Source organism: Bombus huntii, chromosome 11, assembly GCF_024542735.1.
Source record: "Bombus huntii isolate Logan2020A chromosome 11, iyBomHunt1.1, whole genome shotgun sequence".
In the NCBI taxonomy this organism is placed as follows: domain Eukaryota; kingdom Metazoa; phylum Arthropoda; class Insecta; order Hymenoptera; family Apidae; genus Bombus; species Bombus huntii.
Genome location: NC_066248.1, coordinates 7,492,441 through 7,515,662, shown reverse-complemented (window position 1 = coordinate 7,515,662; position 23,222 = coordinate 7,492,441). Strand labels below are relative to the sequence as shown.

Sequence of the window (23,222 nt, the reverse complement as noted above, 5' to 3'; positions counted from 1 at the left end):
ACCTAGAACCACGTTTAAATCCACAACCACGGAGTCACGGATCTCATCTTGTATTATTACTTCGCCAAGCGATCTCCAAAATCCACAACTACGTGATCGTGGAGCACGCCCTAAATTATTACTGAGGCGTGAACCAATGAATTTCGCCATCGTAGCTCTGTAGAACCCAATGCAAATCGTATCGTAGAACCTGAAGTTCTAAACCTCGGTCTCCAAACTCGGAATATAAAAAGCAGGATGAACTTGGCTGCCTAAGGTTCGAGATCCCTACTTTCTAGACTCGGATCCTGTATCTGCAGTTCAAGATGGGATATTATTCCGGTGTTCGCAATCTATGGATACGAAGTATAATGCAGCGTATAGGGTAGATCTCACGAGTTTGTAACCGTGTTTCGAGTTTTCATGATTTCAAACTCATTCGCGAGTGATTGATACCACTGGCGAGTATTTTATTTTCGTTGACTGATAATCGTTATTCCCATCAACTTTTGGGATTGATTTCATAGAACGAATTTCGCCCATGTAAAATGAACGACTGTGTTGAATACTTGTATTTTACCTTTACCATAATTTATGGAGAAAAAAACTACTCCAGATTTCCCAGAAATATATTCGATAATCTTACTTTCGATAACTTATCTTAATGTACCTTAATTTTGTTAAAGTGCGTTATTCAATGAGATGATTGATCAAATCGGCATACCGCATCATGGATATTATCACGAATACTAACAGTCGAGGTTCGTTAACCTTTGAACGCTTTTATGACCGATGATCAAAGCTGGAGTAGGAGCAATTTTAAATGTAGGTTAATGAAATCAGTGACCGCGACGTCTTGTTATTCGCTATTAATCTAATTAATTGTGAACTTGTATGCGATGCGGTATTAAACTACGTTTCTAACGTATTTGCTTTGACACACGAGTTCTTTGCACAGGCTTCCGGCTCGATGTCCCCGGTATTCACGGGAAAGTCCGCGAAAGAGAATTTCTAAAGAGTGCAATTTATTTGAAGCTGTCATTTGCGAAGACGAGAGAAAGTCGTAAAAACCGCGTACTCGCTCCTACTTCAGCTTGAAAGCAGCTTTATGACTCTTTGCTTTTCTGTTCTTTTCGATGCCGTTGAATTGACGAGTGTCGCTGTAAATTCACGATCCATCGATTCGTAGGCATCTTCTTCTCCACTCGCTGTTTACCTCGGATCTTCTAATCGTCCGATCTCGTTTCTTGAAAGAAAGAAGTTTGCCGACGCCTTGACCCGAATTCTCCAGAATACACGTATCGAAAATTGAAATTAGTGCACGTGTTCGATGAAAATCTCGTACTTTGGAAAGAAAAGTTATTTCTAGAAATATCTTGACAGAAAAGAATAAAGATTAAGATGTAAATAGGATTCCAAGTATAATTCGTCGTGATTGAATTTACTTTTCGAACGTTTCATCGATTTCCCATATCGCGACGATTGCCTGGCCCGTTCATATGATAAATAATTGCAGGCTCGAGTAGCGACGATTCTTCGAATTCTCATTTCCGATTCTTTTGTAAAGTCGCGTAATTCTTTCGAAATGGTAGACGTGAAACGAGTTCTTTTGTTGGGGCAGCAGCAGCTGCGCTTCTATTATCGATCTGTCGTATCGTTATGCGTGTATATGTGCACCACGCGTGTGACCGTAGCTTTCCGGATTGCTCTCCCAGTCTCTCTCTCTTTCCCACTGTTTCATTCCGTGATGTGTATAATGTTTCAACGTGGTAATTAACATTTATAATAAATGACAGAATGCTGCCGCATAATCGGCTCAACTACATTACATAAAGCATTACAGTGGTGTCGACTACGGGCTGGCACAAACCACGCTATTCAGCGTTGTTCTACCGTGTAACGAAAATAATACCGGACGTTTCTTTAATGCGGAAAAAGCATGCTTGTCAAGGCTATACGTTCTATCGACAACTTCTAAAGCTCTTTACCTATTAATTTCTTACCGCTGATACCGCGCACTCTTATATGATTTGACAGCTATCGAACGGTAGAACTCTCTGTAAGGATAGAACGTTTTAAATTGATGCGTTCGAAAAAGAGATGAAATTTTAGAATGAAAGTGTCTTTAAACGTTCGAACTACTTTCTAAATTATTCGCCAATTTTTTCTCCGAGTTTAATACTCGAGTTGGAAATATTGGAAATATAGAAATTCTAGAAGTATCTCGTTAAACTTTAAATCGCTAACGTTAAGAGTTAAGCAGTTTCTAAGTGCATGAGGTAAAAATTAATCGTATCGTTCTCCAGAAACGATAAGTTTAAGCGGAATATGTTAAAGTTGAAAGGTACTTTGGTTTCTACTAAACTCTCCGATAATGCTAACTCTAATGCTAAATTTCGCAATTTATACGGGATTTTTTATCGATATATAAAGTTATCTAATATCAAACGAAATTATCGATCATCTTCGCGAAACGCAAGCACCACGATTAACCACGATTAAAGTAGCTACGTCGAGAATTCATTACCGCGAAATGGCAATCGTTTCAATTAATTCCATATAAGGAGAATAAAGCTGCACTGTTCATTCTTGACGGCATTCACGATGAAATTGTATTTTCATTCATGAAAGAATACCTAAATCGGAAGAGACGAGTCCAATCATCCAGGATAGGCTCTTCAATTTACAAGACGTCGACGTTGTGGAAGATACTTCCGTGTACCCTCGAGTTGACGTGGCATCGAGAACGGCGTAGAGGCTCTTAACTCTGAAAACGATTCTACCGTTTAATTTGCTCGACTGCGATTCGAGCTGCAGATTATGAGCTGCGAACGTTTCTCCTCTATTTAGACGTGGCTTCAAAACGAGAAACACGGAAGCCATTCTTTTCGATGATTCGATTTTCTTTATAAACAAAATGTTTCGTTTATGATTTTAACGACACATTGTGGACGTATTTATTAAACGAAATATTATTTAATTATTCATTAATTAAAAATAATTATTATGTAATAAAAAGCAGCAACGTTTCTTTGTAGTTTGTTTCCTGAATAATTTGTATCGTTTAAATATTTATACAATTTTAGCCTTCAGCGTTTCATAGCATAAAGCGCCAGGTTGTATTAAAATGTACGATAAATTGAAAAATAATTTGTTAAAAATTGTATTATATCGCTAGACGTGATTGATTTTCAATATTTCATTACCGTAGAAAGCGTCGTTGTTTATCAAAATATTTAAATGTAAATAGAGGACGAGAAAGTTTGATGGTTGTCATCGTTTCATCGGTGTCACGTATACTTTGTAATTGCGATGCATTTTTCTATGTGCAAGAGATATAGATGTGATACAGATATGTACATATAACGACGCGGCATTAACACATCAATACCTTTTGTAGTAGGTTGCATTTACAACGATGGAGCGCGAAGTAATGCTTTTTCAATACTCAACGAACGAGCCATTACACGCGGTAGAGAGAAAGGAACATGGAGTTCAAAGAGAAACACCTGAAGCGTTTTAAACTCAATTTTATTTCGACTGAATGGCACGAGTAAACGGACTAATTGCGCATAATTAAATAACAAGCAGCTAAAACTAACCACGGCCCATTTAGCCGGGAAGAATAAAGAAGGAGTCTCGAACAGACTGTTTCGAAGCTTTTTACGCTTTATCCCGTGACCGCATTCCTTTCGAACAATTAGCCTCGAACGGTATTATTTAAAGGATCGATTAATAAAGATTACCGCGTATGAAACGAACGCGTGCGTAATGTGTGTTATCTACCATAATTCTGATCTGCTTTTCCACCAATCATCCTTTCCATCATATCGAATAAACAATTCTACGCTCAAAATTGGGTTATTTTTCTTCCGGAGTCATGTAGAACAATAGCGGTATGAACGTTTTAATGTAACGTTTAACGTTAATGTTACGTTTAAAACGTAATGTTTTATAATGACCGATTTGAATCTGACGGTACGCGTATGAAGAATTGAAAATATCTATTTGAGACGCAAAAAAGCGACGAATATCATTTGTAAAAGATCGAGCCACGAAACAAAACTAAAGTGAATTCTGAAGAATTACGAGAAACAATACAACCTTTACTCCAAAATGTTAGAATAGCGAAACGTATACCTGAGTAATATTTTCTTTGCATAAAAGATTCCTATTAAACAGAAAGTGAAAAAAGCCGGCTCTCCAGAAAGATATCACGGTAATTTCGAGAGTACTCTGGGAACAAGTAACAAACGATTGCGAGAATCGGTGATAAAATTTGTATAAATACCCTTGGAATTTGTTCTCTTTACCGAGTACCATTAGCCGGCTAAACCTGTGTTTATAATGCCACATGTATAATGCTTTGTGCGCGGACAGTTGAACGCGGAGGTGGGCGTTGTTCGCACGATCTTTAAAGGAAAGCGGTTAATGCGTTTAATGCGAGTGCTGCTATATTTACACGGCGAATAAACGGCGAAATTATACATTGTTAAACGACGGATAGCGTGAAACGGCAATGGTATCATCTATTATTTTTTCCAAGATTCCTGCTCAAGTAGCAGAAAGAGGGAGATGAAGAACACTTTTGAATAAAACATATTCACCAGCGGCTATGGACCTGAAGTCTATTCTTCCGGTTCTCCTGCTCGCTACGTCTTCTTCCTCTCTAACTCCTTGCCTTTCGTATTTTCTTCTTTTTGTCCCGTTTGTTCGAAACTGAACCACTTATTCATGAAACGTCGGTCTCGGTTCTTTTCAACAATTAATGTGTTTTGCGGTGGCCATTCTAGTTTCGCGAAGATAGCAGTTTAAACAGCCTTTAATTCCTGACGTGATCGCGCCTGCAGAATTCCCGATGGAATTCTTTTCATCGTTCGCCGCGGTTCACGGCGGATGATTAAAGTGTTTGATGCGGAGATCGGCTGTTGTTCAAGAGGATTCGACGCCGGGAACGTTCGGAATGTTTTAACATAGCTTCGACTAAACTCCATGTAGCGTTCTATCGGTGTTCTTCGATCTCTTCGCTTCTCCGCCTCTGTGTCGGCTTTGTGCAGAACCATATACTGTCTCCTTTTGTTCCACGATTTTGTAAAATCAAGAAACATCCTGTTCTTCCACTCATTTCTTGTCTATTGTCGTATTACAGCTAACACGGTTATGAATAAATTTACAGCGAATATTAATAATTACCAACTACATTAAATTAAGTTAACTAACAGACAGGCCCTGGAGAAAGAGCTCGAGCCCAAAGTATTTGCAGAATCTCGCTTTGTGAATTTGCGACTGAAAATGTTTGGGATGTTTTATCGTGTACTTCTACTTGTTTTGCAGAGTGCCGTGCTCACGATCCTGGATTAAAATTGTTATCGAGTTTGAAAGAGCTAAGAAGATGAGTAGAAATATTGATCAAAGTGAAACGAAATGAAATTCTATACTTTAACAATAGAACGTTATCGAAGTTGATACTCATTTACCTTGACGAGTAAGTTCGCATTTTCTATATGCCTGATGGATTTCGGCTAGGTTTGCTTTCAGCATTCATCATTCGTGAAACTAAATTGCAACTATCCATCACTCGGGCAAACAACGTCGTTAAAAGTGATCGAGTTCTCTGGCGCGAATAAAAAGCCAGGATATCTCATTGTTCTCGCTAATCCTTAACTAGGAACGTTGATTTTCCGTGAAATAACGACTTAATGATACCCAGCCGGGTACTTCTTTTAATCGGTCGGTGCTCGATGTACAACGCTCGGTTTCTATACGTAGCTTTGATTGATGAGTCGATCGCATGTCCTTTTTTGCTTCAGGTTCTGACAGCAAGGTGTCGGATCTTGATGGACAACCGTATACAACGTTATTGTACAGCAACGGACCTGGGTACACGCAGCCGAGGAATATTTTACGAGAAGCTGGCAAGGATTCCATTCAGGTAAAAACGGCCGGCTCATATTCTCGCAAAGATATCGCGTCTGTTTATTGGATCGGAAAATGATCGCGCTGAAATATCGAGGGCACGTTTAAAAATCCATCACGCTTTGTCGAGGGGTTCATTCGCGAAATATTCGATGGAACTCTTTCGAACTTCATATATTCCGTCCTCCATCGTCCTCGTTCCCACTTTCATCCTCTTATTCACATTTCCGTTTTCGAGACTCAATGGTCACCGACGATCGGTTGGTTTTCCGACCTGATAACTTTTAATCTAACCACGAGTCGGTGATCTCTTTTACTTAAATATTCTTGAAATGTGTATAGTCGGTACGTATTGTAAATTCGAGTCTTTTGTTATCGAAGAGTGATTTAAAGCGAGAAACTTCTCGCGAGTGCAAAGGAACTTACGGAACTTACTTTTGTAGCAGATCTTAATTAAAGATAGAGTAAAAGGACGAAGTTTGAGACAGTCTGAAAAGAAGGTTTTTGTTTATCGCGTTGTAGTACGATATTCATAGGAAAGTACGGTACGGTATAGTACTCCACGGTGAAATACGGTATTGAAAGCTTTATCACGCGTAACGTTCGTGTTGTAAATCAACCAGTAGACGGCTTCAATCCCAGATAATAAATTCTATTTAAAAAAGCAATTCTATTTCGTTGGACGTATTCGTGAAAGCATCCCAGTTTCGCGATATTAAACGCATATCCGGCGCTCTCCAGCATCGGCTGTTGGTTTAATTCTTCGGATATGTCACACGGACTAACTAGAATGATCGTTACAAAATGGAGAAAATTGGAAATATTAAAATCGCGCGAACAGGCCACAGCATCGTTCCATTCTCTCGTAACGTTCGTTAACATTTCCACATCGGCCAGCTGAAAGTTTCGTGTTCGAATTTACTACTCGTAACAGCGGCTGGGTGTTTCCAGCGTCGATTGATCGAACACGAAAAGAAATGTCACGTAGAGTCGTGCAATTATACGTTAATTAGCGTGGAAACATTCTGTTCTTCAAACGAAAACGTTCTCGAGTTTCCCTTTGCCTGTTTCTGGTTGTGGCAAAAAAAAAAAAAAAAAGAAAAGAAATACGATTCAGTCTTAATAAAATAAATGGTAACCCAGTTTCACAAAAATAAAGCGCGTTTTCATAAGACTTATGCAAAAGAAGAGGAAGAAAAATTGGAACGAGTGGCGAGTACATGGCAAGGAGAGGCGGAGAGAAAATGAATAGAACTATAAGAGTTTTACGTTCATTAAAGTGACCGTTCCCTCCGTAATATATTTGTTCTTTTTTTTCTGAACCACTTTAAATATACGTGAATTTTATTAAAAATACACGTTGACGACGAACATGTTATTTTATTATTACTCATTTTGTTTCCAGTTTGCTTGTCTTTCGCAGTTGCATAAGCACAAGCTTCGTTGATATCGTTTGAGATATTTTATAATTAATTGGTCGAAATTAAACCGTTCATTTAGATATATCGCAGGTTATTATCAGAGGAATATCGTCTTTCCGCGTATCATATCATGAACGCGATAAGCAATAATCGTTGCCATCGCAACCGATCCGCAATCGGAATTTGTAGCACGTACTATAAACTTTCTTCCCGTGTCTCGGGATGGAAAATCAATTTTTACGAGTCTCGTCCTTGAGGCTTCTATGACGGGCATGTACGTTGCGTATAGAAGTTGAAAATGATTGGAAAATTGACTCGTTAAATAACTCTTGCTAACTTGATTATTATACATTATTATGATTATTATACATTATTATATATATATATATATATATATATATATATATATATATATATATATATATATATATATATCAAAATACGCAATGTTTTGGATGAATTATCGATCCGATGAAAATTTTAAAATATTCAGAAATGCTGTGTTGTTTTGAATTCAAAAATGCATATTTTACTGTTATTTTACATATTTGTTGTTTATTTGCTTTACTCTTATTTTACTTTGAAGCTGCATCGAATTTTGTTTTTCTTCCTGCACTGATTCTATCAACATTTTATACGATTATTTCCTCGTATTTACATTTTAAATTAAATAACGGAAGTTACATATTTTGTTCAAATATGTACGCAGCCATCCTGGCAGAGACAAATGGAAAATTTCACTCCTTTGTCGTTTAATCAAAAAATCCCGAGAGATGTAGGTCATCAATTCAGAAAATCTGTTCCTTCCTTTACATCTCTTTTCTCGTTCGAATCTCTTAAGTCCCATTCACATTCACCTTCCACTAAAAATCCACCACGAACATTTCTATTTACGCCCCCATTCCTACACGCATAGATACAGCTAACAGTAAAAATCGTTGCAAAAGTAGCGTTACCGCGGGATCGATGAACGAAATCGCTGGTTAAGATCCAATCATCTGCCACTCGAGTATTTCCTTTACGATCTTTTCAACTGAGATAAGAAATCCAATTTTATTCCGGCCCGTTCGTTTCGGTAAGACGAAACGGAATAATCAAACGAGTATTTTTTATTCTCTTAAAGAAGATAATACGTTTAACTGATCGGGTCCGATTGGCTAATTTGGTCGAGCGGCTGTTCCGTGTCACGATAACTCTGTTTACTTCGCGTGGAATATCATTTCCGTTCATCGACGAAGATCGACGGTTTTAGACGATGGAGTGCTTGGAGAATCGTTCGACTCGAATGGTCCGATGATGGATGGCAACTGCATAGCTGTGCGATATTTAAGCTTGCCTCCCGGGCGGACAATAATTCCATGAGATATCGTACTCCGCCGCGCCGCGTAGATTTCGGCCACTATTGCGGAACGATCGTAAGAGAGCTAGCTCTCCCAAGGGATCGCCATCCCGTTTACTTCGATTCGACGCTTTACGACGGCTTTTTAACCTTCTCTTCTCTAACCTATAGCGTCGCAGTGCACTGGTAGCTGGTGGCTCTGTATAATTCAGCGAAGAGTTTCCTGGATCATGGGGCGAGCTGACGTATTCATTTGTTATTTATTCCACTATCGTAAAACCCAGAAGATTTATTTTTTTAACGTACAGGAGCTTAATTTTTCGGCGGACGATTTGATTTTCTCACTCTCTTGTTACCAATTTAAACAATACTTTGGCAATCAGCGACTGGTATTTTACGCTTGTAACGATGTTGGAAAATACAATATTTGTCAAAAAGAACGAAAGATATACCGATGAAGTGGATTTTTAAATAACGCTACATGTACAGTTGGCAAATATATTTTGCCTAGTGTTGCGCATACGAGCTATCCTATTGGTGTCGTACTTTTAATTAAATACTGTATTTGACCGGTGCCTGAATTTATTGGCAAATTCGGTTCATGAAACGCTAAAGCCGATGAATTTACTTTGTTTATACGGTTCTTCATTATAAACGATCGATTTTGAATAAATAATCCAACAAATTAGATAACTTATTAATCAATTAATCAATGATAATTATCCGATTCGATTCTAGAATTGGCACTACAGGTATGAAAAATTGACTTTTGATCGATTTTCTCTTTTCTGTTACTTTTCTCCTGTACGTATCGCGTTACGCTGTCTAAATAACGTTTACTGTGATACATCATAACTCAACGATAATGCTGTCGGTAAATTGCACGTTTCCGTCTTGTAATCCTTGACTCATCGCTAGACGCGGCGGTCAGTAGAAACCAATGACACGGATAATAAAGCAAAGCTGTTACACGAGAAATTTCGTGAGCAACGGGAGCAAAATAGGTCGAGGTGTTCGAGTTCCTTCGGTTCGATCCTTTCCGGAACGCCAGAAGCTTCGGGAAAATCTTAGAGAATTCTTAGACAAGAACGTTCTACGAGAGCAACGTCGTCCACACGGGTAACCTGTCATAAATTACGCAAGTGTTCCGTGCAAAGAACTATAGGAAGAAATGGACTTAAAACGATTCCAGCGGTCTCGATGCATTCGTCTTGAACACCTCTGTAGAATTCGAGATATTATTGGAATAAATGGAGAAGTTTCAACCTGAGTCAAAGAAAAATTACCTATAATTCTATGATTAGTATCTGATAAATCAATGAAATAACGAAGTAAAACTGTAACTTACACGAGTGTCATGGAAACAACACGGCTAAGAAATTACCAAGGAGAACGAAGAATTTCTAAACTGGTTCTTTAATTTCTTAAAACATATAAAAGCATCGTTACACAGTGTAGATACTTGTTCCAACTTTTTCCAAGACAAAGCTCCGTATCATCGTGTCTAGATGATCTTTACGAGCGGGCAAGATCTCCCTTTATACGATCCATCTTTACCGCAAGATTCTCCGCAGCTTACACGAGAAAGAACACGGAACATTAATCCGTCCCACGCGTTCCCCTACGGTCAAATCACCCTTCTTACCCCTTACTCACATCCACGCTGTATATCTACTCGACAGCAAAGTTCCAACTCCATAAAAGGCGAACTAAGTAGCGTTTCGTGATCGCCCGCGGATCCTTCGATGGACGATCGGAAGAAAACTGTGTCGACGTATCTTTACTTTCTACGAAAGTTTCGCGCGTGCCGATTTCAATTCCCGACGAGACGTAATGCTGCCGGGCCTTTCCAGCTCGATGAAAGTTTTATACGCCGTATGCTCGATAGAAGTACCAGCTAGCGGCGTTGCTCGTTTTCTACACAGGCGAAGATTTCCACCCGTCGCGCACCACGTTCTAGGATGCACCCTTTCATTCGATCGCGGGGATTGAACGTGTTAAAGGGGTTCGTCGACCATTTCGACCGTACTCGCGAAAGTACCCTCGTGAAGCACATTTTTTTCTTCTTTTCCCTTTGCCTTCTTTTTACCTACATTTCTTTCGTTTCTCTTGGGGGTTGTAAACAAGGAGGAACCAGAGGGCGGGACGGATCGAAGAAGCATAGCCTGAAGTTTCGGAAACGTCGTAATGTCGGTTTCTATCGGTGTTGCGGAGAATATCAGTTGCTCGTGCATCATAATTACAAGCTTGAAATTGTAGGCTTGGTTTCGGTAACGAGGCCGCCGGCTGGAATTTCGTTCACGCCGGGAAATCGCGGTACCGGCTCGAAATTTATGGCGTGATTTATCGCCGCTGTTCCGCGATTATCCTTTCGACGCGGATTACGAACGGGTTTATCTCAGCAATAAGGAATCGACGCTCACGTCGTATGTGGTATCTCAATTGCATGCGAAATTTTCAGACTATGCGATTTTATACTGAAGCGCCTGATATTCAAGTCAATAAGTAAGAAATATTACGGTGTATAAATAAATTTGCTATCGACATAAATTATTTCGCTTGGCAAATGGCCATTAAAATGAAAAAGGGCAGCTCCGTAAGTTGTAAAATTTCACGACTATTAGTCGAGGCAAATAAATCATTGCATTTTCTTAAATTTACAAATACCCAAATTTTGTGTTAAAAATTCTTACTGCAAAGCGCATATATAAATATATACGTAATTAACGCAGAAGCTGATCCATGCAATTAACGCTGGAACGTTGGTTTTGGATTGCAGACGGCTGGAGTACCACGTGCCTGGGCGACACACGGCGGCGAGGACGTGCCAGTGTTCGCCATCGGTCCTCTAGCGAATGTCTTGTTCTCCGGTAGCGTCGACCAGAGCTATATACCTCATGCGATCTCGTACGCCTCCTGTCTGGGTCACCACGCGAGCCGCTGCTCCCGAGATTCCATATCCAGCAACGACACAATGAGCGCCCCGATAAGCTGTCCCTCGGCGGAGCCGAACAGCGCCGCGATATCCAGCGATGTGATGAATGACCAGGCCAGAAATCCACCCACGAAATCCGGCGCGTCTCTCGAACCGGCTGGCTTCCATTCGCTAACCAGTGTTCTGCTGCCCCTTATCCTTGCCATTCCACCATGCCTGCTCGAGGGAACGAGTTAATGCCCGTTAGAGCCTCTTCCGGTGAATAGTTCTCAGTTACGTTCGACCTGAACCACCCCAAGGAAGCTTTCGGATAATCTGTCAGGATGAAGACAACAGGTGATCCTAATGATCTCTCGAGCTCGTCTCGTATTTCGGGATTAAAAAGTTCGAACATCGAAAGACCATTCGAGCGGAGGGAACAGCAGAAGAAGATTCTTCTGGTTTGGGTTTTGAATCGTAACTCGATCGAATCAACCGGATGAGGATAAACCGAAGGTCTATTAATTCTTTCCTTCGTCTTGGTGGGAATGATCGCGGAAGTCGCGTATAAAACGAGAGAATAAGTGGCTTGTGAAGGAGGATACGGAAAACGAGTACCAGGGACTATGTATATTCGAATTTCCGTGCGCACGGCTACGAGCGAATAATTTATCAACTTGGCTCTCGATACGTCGAGCCCTCGATCGAGTGTAACGCCTATTCTCCGGTGGAAGCTGTTCACAAAATCCAGGGTATAGATTAAACGGATGGCTAATGTACGACGAGGGGCTGTCTCTTATCTTGTACTGGTTGTTACGTCACCTCGAGGGGAACGGGATTAATCCCAGCCCCGGGAGTCTGCTTCTTCCTAGAAACAGCCTTCCATAAAACGTGTATACCCATGTGGATCGAAGGGGGCCTTCGGTTAATCAGCGTCAAGAGTCAATAGACGATCTCGCATACTACGCGATCCTGAAGACGTTCCAAAACGGTCGAACGATCGACTGGAAGATTATGGGCCAACCGTTCGAGTAGCGGGCGTGTCACACGTTTCACGTCGAGCGTTTTGCAAACGGGGACACACGATGGAACGTGAAGTGGTAATTTGTCGTGGAGCGGAGGTGTGTCCAAAAGGTTTTCAGACTCTATGGAACGACGTGCGAAAGCTTTCCGCCTATATCTCCCTCCCTCTCTCTCTCTCTCTCTGTCTGTCTGTTTCTCTCTCTCCCTCCTTCTCTCTCTTTCTCTCTACCTCCCTTCCTCTCCCTGTCGCGGTTCTGCTCACTTCGGCGAACAGTTAATGACGGTTCTTGCCTAATTTCGCAAAGAATTTAGTGCTACCCGGTGAGAGGGTGGGAATCCAAAGCAGTTCAGAGGACAATTTGCGACGATAATGACTATCCCAAGGCAGCTCGGTGAACTTCGCCGACTTTCAAAGCTTTCACAGAATCTAAATGGGGTTTACAAGTGCTACGTGACGAGGATACTTCATCCGAGATCGGCGAAGAGTTCCCGATAGACTCGACTCGGTTCGATTAAAGGGGTGTCAAGCGTGTAGATCCGGACGCGATCGCCGAATGAAAGTGTCGAGGAAGTTGCTCGAAATTCGTGAAAGTAATTCTTACAAGAGTGATGTTGCGTTACGTTGCGTTACGATGTTTTTTCTCAGTTTGAAAAGTGGTTTTGAAGTGTGGTGTGTTATAAGGTAAGAGGTTGTCCGGTTAGAGGTACATTGAATATTATTCATATATATATAAACTTACAGATATCGCAAGAAATACATCGATCGGTTGGTCGTGCCAATCGTTTCATTGAATAGTTTCGTTCTATGAAAATTTTAGTTCATCGATTTTAATTCTGTAACGATGAAAATGAAAAGAATGGAGGGTCGATAAAATGGATATTTCCATGGGGAAATACATTCTTTTTTCTTTTTTGACTATTTTTATTGTTTAGTTCCATCGAAGTTGAAAATACAATCCATCTCAATTGGTCGAACAATTTGCACGAGTGGGAACAGATTGTAAATTTGTCTGATAGAATGGAATTATATCATCAACAACATTTCAAGATAATTCTACTAATATCGTGTTTCGAAAGTACTTGATCCGCAGAAACGTGTCCAATTCGTTTGTTCAATTTGTTGAAATTGTTTTACAGCTATACGTTACGTAAAAGTCAAAAGATCGATTTAACTGTCTTTGATCGAACAAATTGACTTTCCAAATAAATTTTCGGGAAAACATACATTATAACAGTAAAGTTATGCCGCAAACAGATGAAATGCAAATAATATCGGAACTGTTATAACGGGCCCCCTCATTAGCATTTGAATGGAAATTTTGAGATTCGAAAACGAGCGACAGTCGCTGGGACTCTCAAGAAAAGCGCGTTTAATTCAAATGTATGATAATTCGTTCTGTGATATCGAGTTTAATAGCAATCTCTCGTCATCTGGAATTTTCAGGAAACATTCAAACTTCGTCTCTTTTTTTTTTTTTGGATCGAATTTCGATCAAAGCAGTGATTAGATCGATCGTGTTCTCCATAGAAATGCAAAAAACCAGAAGAATTGAGGGGAAAATAATCGCGATCGATCAAATCTGACACAAACGACCATTTGCAAAATCAGATTCACTTTGATCCTGGATTACTATCCACGTCGAAAAGAAGATTCTCGAGGCATTGAACCATCGAGATTTCAAAATGAAGTCCTTTAATACACAGTCGTCATTCGAATTTAGGTAGGACAATGCGTCGTTATTACGAACTGTAAATTTTAATTTCAAATATCTGAAATGATTTTAATATTTTAAACGATCAAAGAGATACATAGTAATTTGATTTTGCATAAATTTGAAATATATCAGACGTCCTCACGCGACGATCTCAATTTTTCTTTACTTTTATTATACTTTTGCATCTATATCAGTACCTGGTGTTCGATCTATAATCAGCATATCAGAGAGATTTATTTGAATATGATGTTTTTCCATAAGCTCTGTACCATTGCGAAATAAAATCACCGAGATTGTGCGCAGGCCGAATCGTAGATTTTTCAAAAATAAGATCATCGTGTTTCTACATTGCGAATCACTCTGTTGAAAATTTCATAATGTATAAAGCGCGAGAGTCGATATTTTCGTCGCACGTGTTCATTGAAACGTTCTATTTTCAACGACTGCAGAGATCAGCTACAAATTCCTCGATACACGTACTCCTCGGAAACTTCATTTCGACTTTGGATATTTTCAACATTGTTGTCAGCTTTCCATTAGACTTGGTATCAGAATCGTTACCGTTGGCATGAAACAAGTTTATCTAAGCGTAAATTGTTGCTTGCGAGGGAAGAACGTTAGAACAAGGGAAATTCGTTTTCAAGATATCGCGAAGGGTAAGGTATTTCGTAGAGGCGAAGCTCGTCTCGTTTAATTCGTCGTAAAAGAATTTCTCGTGCGATGATGAAATACACGAATAATACTTTAAACGCAAATGATACTTTAAGATAACGCTATAAAACCAAATATATATGTCGTTAGGAGGACGATTGTTGGATCGAATCGAAACGCTCATAAGCGCTTCTTCTTTATTTTTTATTATATCTGGAAATACAATTTCTGTTATTCTGTATTTTAATTGCCCAGCTTCAAATACTTTATTTTAACCCTCTATAATTGGATTCTGTTTGCTTATGTGAAAAACGAATTAAAATTGATTACATTTTCTTATTTTTATATCCAAATTACAAACGAATTATTGGTACGAATAAATTATTTCGTACAATTTCAATTTTCAAGTCAAAGTGCAATCCTCATTACGGAGGATTAATTCTGCAAGAAATTGTTCGCCCTGAACTTCTGACATATCGCTAGCGCTTCTACCTTTATTCATTTGCCTTGTTAACGTTTATCGTTCCTTGTACGTAGATTCCACGAATCATGTTTTTGCATGCTTACATGGCACAAATGCAACGTACATGGACGAAACTAATCAATTTTCAATTAGTAACACTGCAGTCGCGATAAAAAGTCGAGTGAACGTTTCTTTGTGATGTGTATGTATTAGATACATATACGAAGACATCTGGTAACCAGACGACGTAAATTGCTGTTACAAACTTTCTCCAGCTGAATTACTCGCGAATGCATTTGTTATTATTATCGTTATCTAACTAGAGTTTATCGTTAAACCCGATTGAGAGTTATTATTGCCTGGAGATTCTTATTAATATCATCGTAAATTTCAAAATTATGTTCGTTGCCTGTTATTATACGAGACTATATGATAAAATCGCTATACTTTATAAAATACTCGGTGAAATAAAGATTTTCTTTTTAGAGGATTCTTTGTTGTCCTTAGGTCGTTATCGCAAAACGAAGTTTTTGGTCGAAAAACTAGGGTAGAGTTTATGCAAACGTCAAACGCTAAGATTTATGCACAGCTGCACCAGCAGACAATGATGAAACAATAGACAGGCATTCAAGGAAAAACAAACTTGGTTGTGAAGTTTCGAGAAAGATTTCACGAAGTTAACAACGAAGCTTTAAGCAGGGGAAAAAAAGGAGATTTGTCGAGCGTAACTGTAAAGTTTGAAAAACGACTGTTTCAGCTCGCTACCGAACTTTTGAAGAGGGGCCAAACTCCTTCATCCAGTGCTTTTTTGCTTTGACATCCTCTTAAAAATTGTCGTTCTCCGTGTTTCTTCGTTTATAATAAGCGTTGTTAGTGTCATCCTAACGCCCAAGCTAATCCTTTTTCTGTTCATATATCAACATTGTATATAAGCAGCGTATCTGCAGACGTGAAAACTGAAAGAATAAAAAGCATATGGTCTATCGATTCAGCTGTGACATTAGTCTCGATAGTCACATACGGTATAACGTAAAGCATACGGTATTTGTATTGTTGTTTATCTCAATATGGTATTATTTATAAATATCACTACGTTCGAACGCTTATCGATATTCTATACTTTATTAAATTCAATATTTAAAAAATTGTGAGTCTAAATAACGTTTCAATAATTCTGTACGAGTTTATGTTTCCTTTACTTTAAAGAGAATGTTGTACGAGAACGGTGTGGTACGTATGTAACCCAGAAATACAAAAATGGAAAGTAAGAAGATAATGTAGGATTTTCTACAGGACGAAATAAGCTCGAGCTTTGAACTTTAACGTAGATCATCGAATACTTTTTCCTCTTTCTGTAGAGTCTACATCGCCATAGCCATGTATTTCCATGACAAAAGAGGAGCAAACCAACGTTACTGTTAAAAGATGGATATGAGAAACTAGAATTAAAAGACAGTATCGTAGAATTTGAAAAATCAAGCACTAACTAATACATATAATATCGAAGAGCGATAATAATCGCATATAAAGCTTACACATGTCGATTTTAAGATTGCAAGATTTTAAATAATCAACATCCAGGTTAAAAACCCGAAATGAACCAAAATGGAATTAGAAAACTGAATACATTCGTTGTAATAAATCTCGGAATTAGAAGGTTGGTTGACGTTAGAGGAAATGGGAAGAGCAAATATTCTTTCTTTTTAAACTCACGTATACGGCGAAATATCACTAAGTACGCAGCTCAGCATCCAAACACGACGTAAATTTAGCACATTCGCCAAACATACATGTGTTCGCAGGTTATCCTTCTTTAAACATGACTAGCCAAACTCTAACAACAAGCGAACAGTTAGCCAATTTCGACAAACAATAGTTAGAAAACTATCAGCGTTATATACACGTAGATCACCGATACGGGTCAACAATCGAGAACGATGGAAAATGTTTGTTCGTGCAAAATAATTCGAAAATCGAGAACATCGAGCATTCGTTTCAGTAGCTTTTTAAAAGTCTTTCGATCTTTATTCACTATAGGTACAGCCCTATAGTCGACTGGGGCGGAATTCACTGATGAAACTCATCCGTTACCACGAGGTATCAAGGGAATTGCAGGCGAACAGCCAGCCTAGAGCTCCTTTTACCCTTCGAACCTCTATATCGTTCGTTATCCGAGTGGAAGATAACGTTTTCAACTATCTTTCGTCGTGGAAATACCTTATGCTGCATCGATGTATAAACCATTCGAGCGAAGAAAAATCCCTATGGTGATTCTACGTTTGCAATGACACGAGTGTAGGATGAAAAAGGAGAAGGGTTAAGTACAAGTATGGCATTCACTGTTGGATTGAAACTCTGAAAACTGAGAACTTCTTTTGATAACTCATCTCCTGTAACTCTTTCCATTGCTACGTTTCGTTTGCACGCGTCGTTTAGCAGCTTTCCTATTGACATCTTGAAGATGTTCCTTTTAAACGCTCTTTTCATGCGATTCTCTTTTATTTTTAATTTTCGACTCCGTCGTAGGATTGAACGATAAATTATTGGATACTTATCGAATCGAGAACGAACGCCTTTCTGAAAAATTGGCCGCTAAACGTATTTGAGAAATTTTATTTTCGAGGAAAATAAGAATGCGACGGGGAAACTGATCGATAAATTTACTCCAAGGACTTTTCTGTCGAAAATACAGAATTTGGATAGACTAGGCGTAGAAAATATTAAAACGGAATATTAGTTTGCAATTGGGGTGGGACTATTCCAGCGATATAGAAGGAAGTTCTAAAAAATCTCATCAAAAGAAAACGTATTACGTTTTTCCTATGCTGTCGCTAAAAGCAACCATGTGGAACCAATACCTTTAAAGCGATAAAAAACGCTCAAACGAAAGGACCGTTCGGCAGCTCCGCGCAGATCCACGCAATTTGTCGCGCGATCTTTGCAGCGGCCACACGCTATAAAAGTGTTCCTTTCAGCATGAGAGTGAACCAGCGTGCACTAGTTCAGAAAGACAACGAATATTCTTGCGTTTCTTCTGTGATCGTTCAAAGACAACGCGCGATCAGGATACAGATACTTTGCAAGTATCGCCGGGTTCTTTTGTTACGATCTGTTTTACAACCACCATGTTCTTACGATCTGCTCATCGATTCGATAAGAGGACGGTTTTGAAAGCTAATAAAAGCATGTAATAAACGTATCCCTCTTCTTCTTGTTGGAGAACGCGCCGTAAATATAGCGCAAACAATTTTTGTGATCGATGTAAAACGATCGTGTGTATCTTAAACAGTATGGGATCTTAAACAGATGTCGCTTGCGAAAGGTAATGAAATTTTGGTGACTCGTCGATCCATTGAGTTATAACGATAACAGATAACCGCATGAGACGTATTTTAAGACTATCTTGAAAGGTTTAAAAAAACTCTTCCTGTCTTAGAGGCGGTGAAGCCTCCTTGAAAGAGGTTAAACATCTCTGTGATGAATTCTTCTGTCTCCGTGACACATGCTCGTACAAATATCATGCCATTAGCAAGGATCAAATGAATTTAAACGATTCGAATAATTTTTTGTTCAACAAAGATGGGCAAAAAATCGATTTTTGTGGCCTAACTCGGAAATTGATCTGGTCCGGTAAACGTGAAATAGAAAAAACTCGGAAATTAATCTGGTCCGATGAACGTGAAATAGAAAAAACTCGAGTAGGATTCCACTCGTCGGAAGATTTTGAGATGACGAAATCGAGCGGGCCGAGCTCGTGATTGGATCGAATTATACGAGATAGAACTGAACGGTCGTCAGCGACCCACGATCTTTAAGCCCTTCGTCATCTTCCTTCCTTTTCCTTTCTTTTATTTCGAACGAGAATTACCTCATCGTTTACTATCACGTAAAACTGAAAATTAATTTCAGGTTGTATGAAAGAAAAGCCATGGTTCGATTTGCATTTTCATCGGTGTAAGGCGTGAAAGATCATACATTTGAGTGAACTGAAAATTAATTCTGGCCGAATATCGATGCGGGTAGGCAATTAAGGCTTCCTCGATGAGAAAAGGACGGCTGTATAATATTGTTTCTTGATCGGGCATCGTTCGAAATCGACGAAAACGAAATCATAGCGACGCTTCACGTTGAAGGTTAATTAACTTCCTATGTCCTATGGACGGACAATGCCTGGCGTCGACCTTTCTACCTCTGAACCATTCAGATTTGCACACTTGGAGAAACCAAGGGAAGGGGATAGAAGAGCTAGTTGAACGCGCTCCTATGTCTCTATTGATGATGTATTGATTATTTGATAGTTAATTTTCAGCGATATTCGTGTTCAGTATCTCGCATCGAAACGGGGAAACGTAATTACAGGTAATTAAATATTGAATATCGGTATCGATATTCATCAAAATGAAAACAAGAATACGAGAATAACGTAGAGGTGAGTAGAAATAATAACAGGGGCAATAAATAAACCAGTGGTTTGTTGGTTCAAGGATGAGAGGAGAATGAATATTTAAACGAAGAGTTTAATTTTCACAGGCCAATAATGTTTGTTTAAGAATTAAAATTATTTCAATGTGTCGTTTATCAAGTGTTCTTCATTTATATATTGTATTAAAATAATATCGTTTGATGTAGAATGTAGAATATTTGTTTGAGGATGATTACTTACAAAAAAAAGATAGTCGTTTTTATAATTTCAATGCCACTACACAACGAAGTTACAGGTATACAGGTATAATCGAGGAATCAAAGTGCTCACTGCGATATCCTTTAAGCGTACTCTTTTCAAAATAATAAATCTACAGGGTCTCTTACGAAAATGGTTTGAAAAGACAAGTATCAATAACAAACGAAGCAGAAAATAATTATCTAAGTACACATACTGTAAGGTCGGCAATTTTTATAACATTCAATTAGAATCGTTATACATCTGCTTTAGACATATTCTAACGAAAGATGTTGCACTATAAAAACATTAAAAAAAAAATATAAGCTTCTTTACTTTTCAATACGTCGTTCGGTTTGCCACTGTACGCCGCTTTCCCTACGATGCAAATACACACAATATATGTATAATGCACAAGTTTATTTGCATATACAACGTTATCGAGCAACGTATCACGCGGAATTATCGATCGACAACTTAAATTAAGACGTAATTCACAGGCGACAATAATGTCCCAAACGATAATGACGAAATAGACAATGTTGATAAAGTAGGGCAACGATTAGAATGGAACATCGCCGTGAAGAGTACGATGCGAACCCAAAGTTCACTCGGATTCCACACGATTAGAAAACCAACTTTATCAATTAAGGTGCACCAAGGAGCTCCACGAGGAAAGTGTCGTTCCGTGTTTCCGTGTTTCTCGTAACTGTGAGCCCCGACCAGAGAAGGAATTGCGTCCTCGTTTCTGGTTCGTTTCCCTGCCAATACGATTCCATGGCTGTCAGAAACGATCGTTTTAACGAGCTCGTACTTTACACGTAGCTTTATCGAACATATTAGAACTTCGAGGCACGACCGTTAACCGAACTGATATGAAAAATATAAAATATCAAGAAAGAAAGGAACGAGAAATTTTGATACGCCACTGGCTCTGTCTCGACGACAACGATGAAAACCGGAAACGACGTTCGATCGCGATGTTCATAGTTAAAGAAAAAAAAAAGGTGAAAAAAGAGAGGCAGAAAAGCCAGGCTTTAAATGTTGATCACGTTTCTTTGAAATTGTCTGTTACATGTCACGTTTATCCGATGCGCGTGAGAGGGTGTATGCATGTGTACGTGTACGTGTATGTGTAAAGCGTGAGAAATACATGATTGTCGTCGTCGTGCAAGCCTAGCTTAACGTTTTCGACGAAACTCGAATTAAGGTTAAGGTTTTAGCGTCGCGATGTCGATCGTAACAAGCACGATAATCCGTGAGACCAAAACTGCGACATAGGTAAACGAGCTCACCGATCTATATATATATATATACATATAAGGAAGTAAATATGAATATAAATATATTTCTGTAAATAATGTGGACACGAATTATTACAGATGGAATTTACTATAGATATCTGTATATTATTGTTTCATAAAAAAAAAGAGATTACAGAAATGTGCATCGTTGTTGGATTTATTTGCCTGACTTCTCCTACAGCTTTTTTCCTCTTTTAAGGATTCCTGATGAATGCCAAATAAAAATTGGGTACGTATCTCGTTAGTTCAGAGAAAACTAAGATTTATAAAAATATGAAATTTGTTAAAATATTTCGATGAATAAAAGCATACCATCCAAGATTAGATATTCTAGTGGTTGGAAAAAAATTATATAGTTGTATAGTTTTTAAAATATCCAGTTTAAATACTTTTAGAGAAACCGATTATAATTCTATTCTCAAAGTCTTAACCATCGATTTAATTTCAATTGCGTATCTATCCAGCAACTAATTCAGGATAATTGATTCGTAATCCTTAACTGGAACATACGGTATAGCAGAATTATTTCATTTCACCGCCAATAATTATTAATGATATAATTCGATGGAAATGCAGTAACGGTTATATAATTATCTACACGTTTTCAAATCACACGAAGGAAATGAAATCTTTAGCGATCGAATGATTCTAGTTCGAACAATGATCGGACATAGTAGTAATCGAAACGGCTTCGCATTCAATATCGGCTCCGAATATTCAGTCTGTACGAACGTACCCATTAGGTACGGAGATCCATCATCCGAGCTTTCACCAGCAACCCCCACCGTTCGTAGGTCCAGCGTAATGAAGTGCAACAGCGAAGAGCATGATTAACTTAACGAGCAAACGTAGTATAGGAGAACCTAAATACCAGTAAATTATATCGGGCGCGGTTCCATTATGAACCGGCGTTACTTGCAGCCTCCGTTTCCAAACGGTGCATAATTCACTCGACCCCCAATATTCTGCGCGCACTCGTACATCTCCCGTGGTTTTCCACTAATGTACTTTAGGCAACGCTAGGCGTCGCACGTACATAGCTACCGATCTCCGAAGTTTCACCACCTTGTGTGTGGTCTAACACTACGTAAGTTTAAATCGAAAGGTGAACATTTTTCTTGAATAACATAGCTGAATAAATCAAGAAGTTATTAACAGAGAATTAATTTAATAAGAAAAATATTTGATTTTAACTTATACTTTGAAGTTTCATTGGCGCTGTAACGGGACACAGCTATTATGATTATATTGGTAAAATCTGGAATGAATCTGATAATTTATATAGTAGAAGGTACAATGTATTTATTGAAAGCATTTACCTCGAAGAGATCCTCGAGGTATTAGGTTGTCCGAAAAGTTTCTTTCGCTTTATAAGGAAATAATGGATGCACAACAGTTTTCGTTTTATATTATTTTATCGAATTACGTATGATCCATTTTGTTCTACCAAGATAAAGGTTACAACGTTCGACAGATTAGGTTTCATGTTTGTATAAAGATGCGTCGTTGTAGAAGACGTGTCTGTAAAAGAAAGACACTTTTCGGGCAACCTAAATTTGAACAGTCGATTATTTACTATATTATAATAATAAGCTCCGCTATGTAATAAGATCATCTTTCGCACTAGGCATACGTTCAAAGCTACTATGTATGCTATACACTAATTTTTCATTAAGTGTATGTTTGCAATAAATGTCTTCTAACTTCTTCGTCGTGTCTGATTACAGTGCCAACGAAATTTCAGAAGGTTTAGTATAATTCTTATAATATATTCATAACGAAATTTTGATTATTCGAATACTTTGGCGAACCTCGGGAGTCAGCAGAATTAGAAGAA

The 23,222-nt window shown here is 38.7% G+C and overlaps 1 protein-coding gene across 1 annotated transcript in view; it reads left to right on the top strand.

Moving 5' to 3' along the window:
- LOC126870835 (alkaline phosphatase-like) overlaps positions 1 to 21,528 on the top strand; it is a 235,543-nt gene extending 214,015 nt beyond the window's left edge. Inside the window, exons 8-9 of the mRNA XM_050628891.1 lie at positions 5,790 to 5,911; positions 11,435 to 21,528. Coding sequence (XP_050484848.1) covers positions 5,790 to 5,911; positions 11,435 to 11,827 — 515 coding nt within the window. The 3' untranslated portion in view covers positions 11,828 to 21,528. The remainder of the gene's footprint in view (positions 1 to 5,789; positions 5,912 to 11,434) is intronic.
- Positions 21,529 to 23,222: the final 1,694 nt, after the last annotated feature.